Genomic DNA, 13523 nt, shown 5'->3' on the forward strand with positions numbered 1-13523 from the left:
GGATACTAGTAAGTAACAAACTACTATACTATTTGGTCCCTAATAAATTTATTCATGCAGTACACTCGGACATTCCTTACCTCTATCGTCTGTTATGTGACAACTGGAATCCTCATCTGTATTCTTGGTATATATATATAGCCATTGTTTAAACTGCTTTGGAGTTTGAGTAAGGAGACTGCATGCTGTCCCCATCGTACGTTAACACAACAAGGACCTACCAACGGGAGTAGGAAAATCCAGGGCCCATAAAAGAAACATATTAGGATATGGCTTGATTATGACAGTTTCTTTGTCAGGACACGAAGTCACCTCCGTTTTTGGTAAATACAGCACCACCTCTCTCATCGCTTATTTCTCCATGGTCTTTTATTGTTTCATTGTGGTTGGTCCGTCACTGATTCCCCCATGGTACAGAAACCAAGTGGACGAAAATTCATTTGTCGCATGCTTGAGTTTTCATTACTCGTATTACAGTATGGGCATTACGTTGGACGCCAAACCCCGCTATTTCGGCATCTTTATATTGTGTCCTTGCCATGTTTGCTTACCATTCGTTAAATCGTAGCATTGACTACAGTGCTCAACGCTGTCAATGAAGAAAATCTTTCAGCTTCATTGTTAGATATTTGAACAGTTCTGAATCACCTACATGGTTTCACGATTCATATGTCTGAAATATTTCACTTTAGCTCCCAGTCTGTTGCCAAGGAGGCTGGTAAGATGGTAGGGTCATTGTACCGCACCAGAAAGTAGCTTACTCCTTCTGCCATCTTGTATCTGTATAAGAGCCAAATCCGTCCAAAAATGGAATACTGTTGTCACATCTGGGCTGGAGCTGCACAGAGCTCGTTGAGCTGTTTAGATAGGGTCCAAAATCGTTTGCGAAATCTCGTTGGGAGAGACCTGCACGCCACCTTACAACCGCTTTCACACCGGCGTGATGTTGCAAGCCTGGCGTTACTATATTGATATTTCCACGGCAGATGCTCTGCTGAACTTCACTCCCTTGTACCCCCACTCAGAACATTCTCTGCAAGAACACGCTTAGCCACCTTAACAGCAGAAAATCACCCTTTCTTCCTCAATAGTCCATCAGTCAAGAGAACATTTCATGCTGACAGTTTCTTCCCCAGAACCACTTCACTGTGGAACAAGCTTCCCCGTGAATGTTTCACCGCTAATTATAACCTCCAACGGTTTAAATCAAGGGTGAACAAATATCTGACCACGCAGTCATCACTGTAACCCAAAACATGTAAGTGGCTCTCACGAGCCTTGTTTTGAGGTGAATCTGAAGTAAATAATAAAAAAATCTTTTCATTGGAGTCACGCAAAGTTGCATAATGTTTGTCAGTTGTCTTTCAAATTCAGCGTCGTATGGTTACTTGTAGACGATCAACTAAACTGCTCTGTGTTCATTATTTTATGTAGTACGTGACATGTCTTACCCCTATCGTCTGGCATGGTATGTGACAACTAGAATTCTGACAAAAACTGACATTCTCAAACAGATCTCAAAATAGAATCAATGACAAATATTTACAGTTTCATATTTAGTATCTTTTGTGTAAGGATATGCATGGCGTATGTTTTGTCATGGCATACTACCCTTATCATCTCTATAGTTCTTCAACATGAACAAGAAGGCAGTTGGGGTATGTCTTCCCTTGGTGCTGATCTTAGTTGTCTCTGCGTATCTCATCGGGACTGTGTCAAGGGAGGATCCGGACATCGTATCGTCAAAACCTGGGCACCGTATCATCAAAAGGTCCCTATGTAAGTACATGGCGTCATCATTTCGTTAGCAAAAGGAGGTAACACCAAGAAATATTAATGGTTCATGATATACGTAAAACAATATATCAAACACGATTTATTTGTCGGACACAGCGGTATTTATCACATTGATGGATATGTTGGCACATTCAAAAATCCACAGGATGTTTTTCAAACCCTTATGAGGACTTATGACAACAGCAGAATTTATACCGATTTGTAATACCGCCATATTTTTGTGTTAAAGAGAGTGAATGACTTGGTTTTGATCTGGGTTATGATGTTTCTTCACATCCGAGTACGCTTCTGTCCCCCAGCATTGTCGGATGATCTCCGCGGTGCTCTCCGAGCAGCAGCTGCCGAGGACGCCCCTGCCTACGTGAAAAACCATGCACTGGTTCAAGACGCTCTCCGAGAGGCAGCTGCTAAAGACGCGCCTACTGACGCCAAGGACAAGCGGTTCCTTCCAGCCATTGCGAATCTTGCAGGGAACCTTTTCTGTAAGTCAGCTGGTCACATATGTTCTGCTAACCCAGAAACCAGCGAATATCTGCATTAGGGTTGTGTACCAATACACAGTACCGATACTGTACCGGAAAAATTGATTAGGTACAGGTCCAAAATACCTAATTCCTCAGTACCGGTACCGTACCTAAAAAAAGTCACACCAATTTGTGACCTCTAATGTGTAAATAGCTGGTCCCCCATGGGTCCCAGTGTTAGGACAGTGTGTTCATAAAAACAAAAACATCTTAGTTTTGCCCATAATTTGTCTGAGCATTCTCCATAAAGAAAAACCTTAACTGTCAAGTTTATTAATGTTTTTCTTGTTATTGAAGGAGTTCAGAAGAGCATGTTAATTGGTCGAATTGTTCAGGTACGAGTACAGGTTCAGGTCCGGATCTGTACCTAAACCTGTGTACCTGTACCTGTACCTAAAATTTGTTTAGTTAGTACAGCTCTAGTCTGCACCTTCTCACGCCAGGCTCATCTCTTTTCTAGCAAACTTTCTGGCGATTAACAGACTCGGCCTAGTGTCGACGGTCCCAGCGTGACTTTGGCTTTAGAGACGCCGTTCCTAAGAATGTATCTCCATTTTGTTTTACCTTCTACAGCATCAGGAAGCAGCTTCGACGCAGACGAACTGACAGACACGATCCAGAAACTGGGCAGTATGAAGAACATGGCACCGGACATCATGGCCCAAAGTGTGAAGCATGAGGCTGAAATCACGGCAGAAGTGGAAAAGGAGGTGGCTGAGGAAACTGTCGATAAGATACTTGGAAAATGTAAGGAGTAATTGTAGATATCTATAAAGCTTTGGATCAGATGTCCATAAAACATCGCGTGTTTTCTCAAAGAGCAACTGCACTGTTTATTGCCTTGGCAATCGGTAAAACTCCTCATTCAATTTGTTCCCATACACCTTTCTAGTAAAGCTAGCTGGTGAGACACACCGCATGATGTCTTTCATATCGCATCTTCTTACAGATTCTCATGACAAGAAAGATAAAGATGGAGACGATAATGATAATGATGGCGGCGGCGGAGAGCATGAGATAAAGGTACTGTACCAACCAAGCCAGATATGCTATTCTTTTTTTATTGTTTTTTTTCTATAATTTAAAAAAATAATGTTTATTTACTTGTTTATTCTTGATGGTTTATGCATTGACAGATAGCTAGAAGTGGTTATTCTATATAATAAGGTTTAACTGTTATGTCCAAATTAAGGTCCAAATAGATAAAAGTACAACTGTATCCGCCGGCTGTACATTTGACATCTGCACGTGTTGATAGAAGTGGTTGTTTTGCAGGCTGAGGTGGACTTTGTTCCAGACAAGGGTATGGTGGAAGATGACATGTTCGCTCCACCAGGAATGCACATGAAAGTAGACCTTGAGGAGGACCCCGGGTATGTATTTGGTTGATCAAATATGTGAGTGTGGTTTATCAAGTATGTATTCCTATTCTCTCTCTTTCTTTTTCTCTCTAGGATATATATATATATAGATAGATAGATAGATAGATAGATAGATAGATAGATAGATAGATAGATAGATAGATAGATAGATAGATGGATAAGAAAATGACAGGGTGACATATCAGATGTAACCCTATCCCATTTGTGCAATGGACAGCAATAATGATGTGGGGAAAAAAGCTCCGTGATCATACGCAATCTGTACATTGAATTTCTAAAACCCAACTATATCATTACATTGCAAATTCTTATGTCTTAGGAGCTCTAAGCACTGGTATTGTTACAGCTTAATTACAATTCCTACACCTACAGGGAGGACAGCGAACCCGATCAAAGCTCTCAACCAATGGCGTACGGCTACCCCATGGGGATTGGCTCTGCTTTGATGAACGGCTGTTTCGGGACAGGATACAAACCAGGAGATCCGTGCTACAACGTCAGGGACGTCATCCCGGCATGTTACGTAAGTGAAATCTGTTTTAGCTTTCGTTAAACAGCTTTATGAATATGCATTAAGTTATTTTTGTCTGCCTGCCGTACCTGCCTATGTGTCCTGACCAGGTGCTAACCCTTTGCTTCCCACAACAGTTCGGGGTACACATGCGCCGAGTCTAGGTTTACGGCACCTAGTCAACAGCGCTAGTAGTAGCAGTAGTAGTAGACTGGTTTATTAGAACTTTAGTTGTTATATGAATGCCTCCTGCCAGCGTAACGGCCTGAATTGTGAGGCGATTTTACAGAAGTGTCAGTCTAACTTCAGTTGTTTCACATTTAAAATTAAAATCGTTACGATATAATATAATGTTAAAATTGGTGTGTTCAATCATTAAAAATTCTAAGGACAATTACTCAAGTACTATACAAAGCAATATTCATGTGTAAAATGTCTGGCAATGATCAGTTATAAATTACTTTTAGACATGCTTATAAAATACAAATGCATATTAAGTAAGCGCTAGCTTTAAGTGTTTCACTGGTTCAACGTAGATCATGTTTTAATGTCTTACGTATACGGAACTGTACATTTTCTTACCGAGCAGCTATTCAAATTAACAGCGGGTCTTGCCATGTGCTTCTGAGGCAAAACATATTTTATCATCACATTGATGCCTCATGTTTCATGGTCTCTTTAACTCATCATCAGCTATTATCCGTGCTGATGCAATGATGATGAAGTGAATGTGTGTGTGCACAGATAGGCGGGACTTATAACAAAAGGTGGACCGTATTGCCGTTGATTAACGTTATATTGTCACCCAGAACATGATGGAGGGGTGTGGCTACATCGGGGTTGGCTTCGATGGTCGCGGAGACTACAGCAGCGCGTCCAGAAAGAAAACAGTCGTGCAGCGGAATTGTAAAAACCTGGCTACGTAAGTGTTAGGGAATTGTTTTGTGTTCATGTTCTATTGTATGTTCAGTGATATATGCATAATGTATATACATGTAATGCATTGACACATACACACACGTGCAGAAAAAGTCTGAAGCACAGACGTAACAAATATATATTAGAACTTTTTTGGCAATGTTTCAACTGGTGTTTCTTTTACTTTGAAGATTCAGAAAGTACAATATATTACCAAATGTGCAGTAAAGTTCTGCTTATATTATATAACCATTATAAGGCTGTATTTTGTCATTGCAACAATACCTGTCATGTTCTTTCTGATGGAAATCTTTTCACTGCACCTCAGGTATCACGATGAGGATGTCCCGGACACCATGAATGTTCACGGCATCTTCGACACAGAGGTCTCCTCCTACGTCTTTGAGTCAAGAGAGTCATATCGCCATTCCCTCCAGATAAAAGCTGGAATGTCATTTTCTGGATGGGGCTTCCAGGTTCATTTCATTTTATTAACTTTTTTAAATTCAAACTGAAGACATTGAAAATCGATTAATACATTTTAGATGAATCTGTGACTGCTTATCTTGAATAACTTCAATCTCATTTTTGTGCAGGCTGCCGTTGAGGCAGCATATGGGAAGTCGTCATCATCCAGCAAACAGAAGTTTATGTCCCTTATTCAGTGTAACGTAATAAGGTAGGAGTGCTTACTCACTACTGTTGCAGTTTTGGCCTGTTGATGTCAACCAATAACATTTTCTTTTTATTTTGTGCTGAGTAAATAAGTAATGATTTTGAAGCACTCCTCGACATCTACATCTATTCTATATTTCAGTCTTTTTATCCTTCTTTCATCAATAGTTAGTGGCCCTCCTAAGGCGTTTACGATTGTGTAGCGACAGACCTTTAGCCTATAATCACCTAGTGAGAGCAGCGAGGTGTTTATAGGTGGTTATGGGTCACTGGCCAGGCGCGTAAACTGCAAGAAAAAAGTGGGTCATCAATGGTATTGTTGTATATCCAGGTCAAATTAACACTAACACAAGTGTGCATTATTGACGATCAACAATGCACGGCTGTCTTCTTCCTTAACTCATACTTGGTAACAGGGTAGCCTTGGTTGATGACAACGTTTGACACTTGGCAACATTTCACCTCTAGGTATGAAATCTTCCTGGATGAAATCTCTCCGGATACCCTGAGCCTGCCCTTCCTGAGGGACTTCTTGTCTCTTCCGAAAAATTTCATCTTTGGGAAGGCACAGCTTCGTAAGTATCATGTCATACATCCAATATTTCTTACAATAAATCCAGAATGTCTTGTACAATAGAAAGACGGTATCTGATGCTGTGCTGATATTTGCCCTTGATGCAGTTAGTCCCGATTATGAGGACTGTACTCTACAACATTCATTTGTTGCTTACTTTTTGTTTACAGAAAAGTTCATCATCCGCTATGGAACTCATTTTATCAAGTCAGCAAAGTTCGGCGGTTCCTTCCGGCTGTTCAAGACCCAAGAGATCTCCAAGACTGAAAGTCTCGAAGACTTCTCCGTCCAGGCCCAGGCTTCTTATAATTCTCTTTTCTTCAACGCCGGAGGTCACTTCGGAGTTGGCTCATCCACTGGTTCATCGTATGGCAGCCATTTTGTTTCTTCTTTTCATACACTTGTGGGGGTAAGGTGATATGTGATATCTTGATTGTATTGTACACATCACCTGGCTTTCCTATCACTACCAGTGGTAAATTTTCTTGTCGTTGACCTAACCTGGTTCTAGATCACTCTCGTTTTTTTATTTTGTTTAAGGACAGCCTGTTTGCTTTGTTAATAATTCAGTATTGCTGGAAGTCTATCAATGGCTAATAGTTAGACTGGACATTTGGTCTTCCTCTAAGTTCTGGTGAGTAGCAGTTACTAAAATATGATCTTGCTTTTGTTCGTTGAAAAGAAATGTCATTGATCATTGTTGAGCATAGGAACTAACGTTCCATGAAGACAAAAATGAAACGTCCCCAATCACTTGGGTGTGGGGTGGTGGTGGTGGTGGTGATCTCCTGTTACCTGTTAGTTAAATTAACGTCTTTTATCTAACAGCCGGTCTTCCAAGTCTTCCGGCACCCATGTGTCAGTGGAAGGAGGCGACCAGGAAGTTGCCTCCATCGTTGCTGACTTCTACTCAACCGGCTTCAAGGACACCTTCACCGAGTGGCTGAAGTCCATCCCCACCTACCCCAAACCCATCGAGATGTTCATGGGCACCATGTCAGAACTGCTGGACCTGAACTACAAACTTCTCTTCCCTTTTGACATCAAAGATGCTGCAGACGGATGCTTCGGTGACAAGTGAGTTACAATTGTACTCTTGATTGACAATATGACAATTTACTCTGCATTGTCAACAATGGCCCGATGTACTGAGTCTGTGCGATGAGGCAAACATGATAGCAGCTGTCATCTTTGTAGGTTAAACCACAATTTCGTTGTTATATCCATTGTCTTCATAACGGAGACAGTGATCTTTTAAGAAATTGTCCTGAAAAAACTCTGACGCCCACTATGAATAGCCTACTACTTATATTAGTCAAAAGAATTTTTTGCTATTTTTTCTAATAGTGCGTTCGTGTATAACCCACAGCCTCAAGACCGAGGAAGGCACAGGAAGGAAGTATTATGAGGTCTCCAAGCTGGTGAACAACAGTCAAGGAGAGATGACACCATTAACAGAGAAACGGTAACTCTGGTATTTTTAGAAGACAGTGAAAGCATGAAGCTAGTTGCTGTGAGCTACACTGATTGGATTCACCTTCAATTTATGATAATAGATAATTATATATATATATTTTGTGAGTAGCACGTATTTCCATTGAATTGATTTTATTTACTGTTAATATGCCGAATAAGCATATATTTTAGAGACTTTTAAGCGTCTTTTGATGTCTAACAGGTTTTAGCAATATTGGCCATGCCTTTAAATCTGTCCAGGTATTGTGACTTCACATCCGCAGATAAGTTTGAACAAGAAATGGACAAGAAACGACTGGCGCTGGAAAGGGCAATTGCTGTTTACATGGAAGAGGTATGCCGCATTTTGTTTTAAATATGTTCCAACTTTGACCTACATAAGCATGTGTATCGGTCACATTACGTTATTTCATCTATGAACTCTTTTACAGTTGCTATAGGACGGAGCAAAGTGTGCCATATGAGCCAGGAGACTTGTTTATGATTATTATACCATAAACGAAGACAAACAAACTTTGTAAATCTCCTAGTCCATGAATAACTATGCAAAGTTGTTCTTGTCCTAATTCATCAATATCTAAGAATCCTTAAATACACTCTGTATCCAGGACAGTTATGCCAGTACTGAATTAAAGTCACACGACTCGACTAGCATCTGTAACAAACTAACAATGTATGATGTGCAAGAGAGAGGGAGAGAGAGGGAGAGAGAGAGAGAAAGGGACAGAGAGAGACAGAGGGAGGGAGGGAGATCTCTACATTTGTGCAAGTTCAGCCTCCAACATTAGTTGGAAAGGGTCAGAGTTGATCTTTGTTGTGTGTGTTTTTTTAATACTGACCCTGTGTGAAGACAGTTCAATAAACCCAGTTGTTGTTTCATATATAGGGACCAGTGCCCACCACGGATTTCCGTCTGGAGGGTGGCAAACCTGGATGTACATCTGAAGCCTTAGGGGTGAAGGGAGGTCTTTCTGGAACTACCTACCCCACATGGCTGGAACTCATCAACGGAGACACTTATAAGGTAGGCTTTTGAACGTTTTTGTGGGCTGTTCGATGAACGTTGCATCGGGATTTTCCCATTGTAGGCGATATATTTTCCGACAAAAAATTTGATAACTATTGACCGGATGCTAACCTTACATACGCGAATAAAATAGACCACCTTCAGAGATACATATAACCCATTGCCGGTTTTTATCTGGCGTAGTACTTTTTGAAACCAACAAATAAAACACGGCGTGAGTAAAGTGGCGTGGATTATTTTTATTGTCATGGGTCGAAGGAAGATCCGGTCATTAACATCATTATCCTGTATGTAATTCAAATTTACTTCATAAGAATTATCCGATGGCCAATCCCACAATCCTCAGAAGTGTGCATTATTGGGAGGTTATTAATTAATCCATGGAAGCGTTGTTCAATAACCCATGCTTATAACATTACTATAGCTGTATAACCATTAGGATTGTAGACTTCTAATTGGTCAAAGCAGCCTGCTTATATAATGTTAACTACATGTATTCATCCTTATCAATTGCATCTGTAAAATCCAGAATACCAAGATAATGATTTTGCCAAACATGTCATTTGCTAAATTAATACATGTAGGGTTATTGCAAAAAGATCTCTATATCAATAACATTCTTTTCCTGTTTCCACTGTAGATCATCTTTGATCTTCCTGAAAACATCAACTACGACATTTCGAGGAACGAAGAAGCCTTCGTGGTTTTTTCACGGCAAAGGTAGTGACTTAGTCAATTGAGGTTATAAAACAACTATTATCTGAGGCTGACGTGATAATTTTGCTAAAACATTTGAATATTGAATAGTTATGGGAGCAACAGCAACGCTGTGACAACATGTCGCTTTTTACAGGTGGAACTGCCACGCCCCTGGGGATAACATGCACATGTACAACAGCCGTGACAATGGTGGAAGTGGTGACGTCAACAACAAAAAGGTACGCCCCAGTTGCATTCCATTCCCAAACAACAATATTACAAAATAGAATGCATCTCTAATGCATACAAGCCACCCACTTTTGTATTAGTTAGGTTAGCCTTATGAAATGTAATTGATATGTACTTAGTAGATGCCATACTTTGTACCCTGTACAACTGTTGCGCAACAAAGTTATCCTATAAACTGGATACTTTGTCAGTATGGAAACTTCAACTCCTCCGCTGCTTACATAAAGGCAGTACAACGAATTGCTTGTATGATTTTGGCTTTACTAATAAGTAATGCAACCTCTGAGTCTGAGAATGCTCCATATAAAGTTATTTACATATATAATAATGGTGGAAGACGCACATGAACATGTGTTTTAACGACGTTATCGTACACACTCAGGTTTCCTGCTTTGGTTTTGTGATGACGTATCAGGAAGCAACCGGGACGTTTGTGGTCACACAACAAGATCAAACCGCTTCCACGCAGGTACTCACTGCCCTTTGGCTGTTTATATTATACGCATGGTAAAATAATGACTGCCTAATGTAATCTTCAATCAGACCTTACGGTGGCGTATCCATTGGCTAGAGTATCCATTGGCCAGAGAAGTGTCTTTTAGCCACCGAAGATCTGCCAGAAGTAGAAAAGTTAAAAGCACCTAGTTATTGACTAATCAAAATGCGCTGCTCAAGTAGTTTATTGCCCTGACCATCAGGCAAGGCTCTTGCCCTCCTTGAGTGTTACAGTAAGTCTCTCTATGGGTCGCAGCACCGTTAATTTGGATAGTGCAAAGGAGAAGAAGGTTCAACATGTTTTTCGTGATGTCGTGATGTCGGGGCTAATGGACAATGAAATAATTAATGACCTAATAATGTACATGTCAGGCAGTCTGCAGCTAGCAGAATCGGGTGATTCTGTTGTTAGGAATCCGAATTTGAGACTGTAAATCCTAACATATTACCTTAAAAACCTCTGGTCACGATCTCAACCGGAATCTCTACACTGACATATACATAAGAATATGTAGAAGAATGAATGAAATCTAATGCTTTGCTGCAATTTATTTGCCATCACATTGTCTTTACAGGCTTTGGGGGAGTTGCGTCGCAGCTACGTAGGCTTGACTGTTGCCAGAGCTGAATATGTCAGCCCGTTGGAGCACGCCCAAGCAAAAGGGTATGTAGATTTGTCAACCTGGAGTCCAACATATTATAATCCCGAATCGCTCCAAGCAACAACTTAACGCAAAATGATCTTCACTTAGATTTACTGATGACAAGAACACAGTCTAATCAAGTTTTGTCTGGCTAAGATATGTGATGTATAATTATGTACTGATAAGTAACGCTGGTTTGTTGTTCCTAACAGTGGTGCTTTAGCAAGTATCGTTGAGGCACCCTGTAATGTGAAGTGGTCCAACTCGTACCAGATCAAACCTGCGGAGGAGGGAGGAAGGTGCCTTTACTTCGTTGCGGCGTCTGCAGGCGACATTTTTGTGGTCTTCTCCGCCATTCCGAGGGACGTGTCCACCTGGTACCATCTCCAGATCAGTTTTCAAGGTGTTGCTCTCTACAAGGTAACACCATTATTCATTTATTCCCTCCAAGCTTCCTACGTTTAAGCTTCAACCAGGTCAAGCTTTCCGGGTCGTGTTTGGAATCGGTACAGGGTTTAGTGTATTTGTCAATTGTCTTTATTTTAGAAAACCTCGATCATGTTAATTGTGAAACATACCTTTCTCAGGGAATGAAGCTAGTGAAGTACGAGGGAGCGAAGAGTGCCCGAAGTCTCGGTGACTCCAAATTGTTCCAGCCTTACTTCATTTGCCTGGAGGAAGACGCAAAAAACATGCGAACCTACATCAAATACGGCGTCGGCTCGGACACTTCCGTAAGTGACATATGGAAGTGATATCTCTATCTATCTATCCATCCATCCATCTTATATCATTTATCTATCCGTCTATCTGTCTCTGTTTCTGTCTCTCTGTCTGTGTGTGTGTTTGTGTGTGTCTGTACATGTGTGTTTGTGTGTGGATATTTCCGATGTAGTAATAGTACTGGTACAATGTATACTGAGATGTTTTTTCCACAATCGTTTAACAGTTGTTTTACGTTTTCTTCCTACAGGAGAAAGGCCTGGTCTACATGGTCTACAATGATCTCAGTCCACCATTGGGTATTCGTTTCTACTCATTTGGCAGCGGGGAAAAGTCCGTAGAGATCATGGACGCCCGAGTCATCGAGGGAGGGGCAACAGGCGAAATGGAATGTACAGGGGGGACTGTACTGAAGGACGGAATCTGTGTAGAAGACTGCCATCCCGAGTGTGACGGTGATTTTTACAGATGTCTTGTGTAATCATTTGAACCTTTCTTATAACAGTTCCTGTTTTGTGTACTGGGTGGAGGGGTATAGCATCATCACCGTCTGTTTGTATGAAGAAACAACACACACACACGAACGCACACACAACCACACACACACTCACACACACGAACGCACACACACACACAACCACACACACACTCACACACACACACACGAACGCACACTGTCACCGTGACACAAACATACAGTAACATACACACACACACACACACACAGAGAGACACACTCACCGTGACACACACATACATACACAGTGACATTACGCACACTCACACACACACGCACACACACACACACACACACACACACACACACACACACACACACACATACAAAGAATTGATAGATATTTTCTTTACAAAAATAGGATGTATTCCAAGTTCTCCAGGATCGAAGCTCGATACGGATTGCAGCCGGTGTAAGCACTTTTCCATTAAAGTGGATAATAAAGTTCAGTGCGTCGCTAAATGCCCAGCCGGTCGAAAACCAAGTGCCGATGGCGTCCAATGCGTCTCCGTGTGCCCATTCGGTAATAAAGTGGCCTCGGATGGCACAACTTGCCTGAGTAAGTTCACCATATGCTTGTGTACAAGTTTGATTTTTATACCAAAGATTAACTTTCTATACAATGATTGTTGTTTAAATCACACATATTCAATTGCATTTGTCTATTACATGATTGACTGCAATAGATGGGTGTATACTATTAGGCATTTACTTGGTTTCCTCTTACCGCAGCTCCTTGGAGAAAAGATTCGCGTTGTGGAAAAGACTTCCCAGCTCCAGCAGCAAATCCCGGGCAGTGTTACCCATTCGGAGATAGGCCCTGTTGTTCTGACCTTCAACAGTGTGGAAAGACCGACGCTCACTGCACTTGCTCCGGCTGTAGAGACTACCGTAAGTACACATATAACTTCGTATTTCCCTGTCAAATTTTTGTCTTCAAAAGGTACGATGAGTGAACGTAAATACGTCAAGTTTTATTAAATATTATGGATGTAAATTTTTAACTACTGAAGATGATCCTCTCGCTTGGGACAGGTAATCTTGCCCTGGGGAAACGAGCGTACCAAAGCAGCCAATGGTCGGATGCCGCTGCCGGCCGTGCGGTAGACGGGGTCACCGGCACCTGTGTTCATACCCGGGTCGGATCGTCTAACCCCTATTGGTGGGTGGATCTTGGATACCCGTATTTGATTGACAGGTATGTGGACATAGCTTATATAAACTTTAGAAATTGACTTGTGTTTGGTGCTAATAACTTATGATTCACGCCTTCACATGCACGTAGAGGCATATATATATATATATATATATA

The 13523-nt window shown here is 41.2% G+C and overlaps 1 protein-coding gene across 1 annotated transcript in view; it reads left to right on the top strand.

Annotated features, from left to right (window-relative positions):
- The first annotated feature begins 1637 nt into the window (after nt 1-1637).
- LOC109468069 overlaps nt 1638-13523 on the top strand; it is a 13388-nt gene continuing 1502 nt past the window's right edge. The window contains exons 1-24 of the mRNA XM_019766301.1: nt 1638-1779; nt 2097-2176; nt 2231-2279; nt 2895-3068; nt 3271-3344; nt 3597-3694; nt 4076-4226; nt 5024-5136; nt 5461-5544; nt 5725-5811; nt 6276-6382; nt 6552-6747; nt 7210-7458; nt 8098-8191; nt 8744-8881; nt 9525-9604; nt 9738-9822; nt 10215-10301; nt 10903-10991; nt 11184-11391; nt 11559-11705; nt 11945-12149; nt 12573-12770; nt 13247-13373. Coding sequence (XP_019621860.1) covers nt 1638-1779; nt 2097-2176; nt 2231-2279; nt 2895-3068; nt 3271-3344; nt 3597-3694; nt 4076-4226; nt 5024-5136; nt 5461-5544; nt 5725-5811; nt 6276-6382; nt 6552-6747; nt 7210-7458; nt 8098-8191; nt 8744-8881; nt 9525-9604; nt 9738-9822; nt 10215-10301; nt 10903-10991; nt 11184-11391; nt 11559-11705; nt 11945-12149; nt 12573-12770; nt 13247-13373 — 3062 coding nt within the window. The remainder of the gene's footprint in view (nt 1780-2096; nt 2177-2230; nt 2280-2894; nt 3069-3270; nt 3345-3596; nt 3695-4075; nt 4227-5023; nt 5137-5460; nt 5545-5724; nt 5812-6275; nt 6383-6551; nt 6748-7209; nt 7459-8097; nt 8192-8743; nt 8882-9524; nt 9605-9737; nt 9823-10214; nt 10302-10902; nt 10992-11183; nt 11392-11558; nt 11706-11944; nt 12150-12572; nt 12771-13246; nt 13374-13523) is intronic.

This window comes from Branchiostoma belcheri, unplaced genomic scaffold, assembly GCF_001625305.1.
Source record: "Branchiostoma belcheri isolate BF01 breed outbred unplaced genomic scaffold, Haploidv18h27 scaffold190, whole genome shotgun sequence".
NCBI lineage: Eukaryota > Metazoa > Chordata > Leptocardii > Amphioxiformes > Branchiostomatidae > Branchiostoma > Branchiostoma belcheri.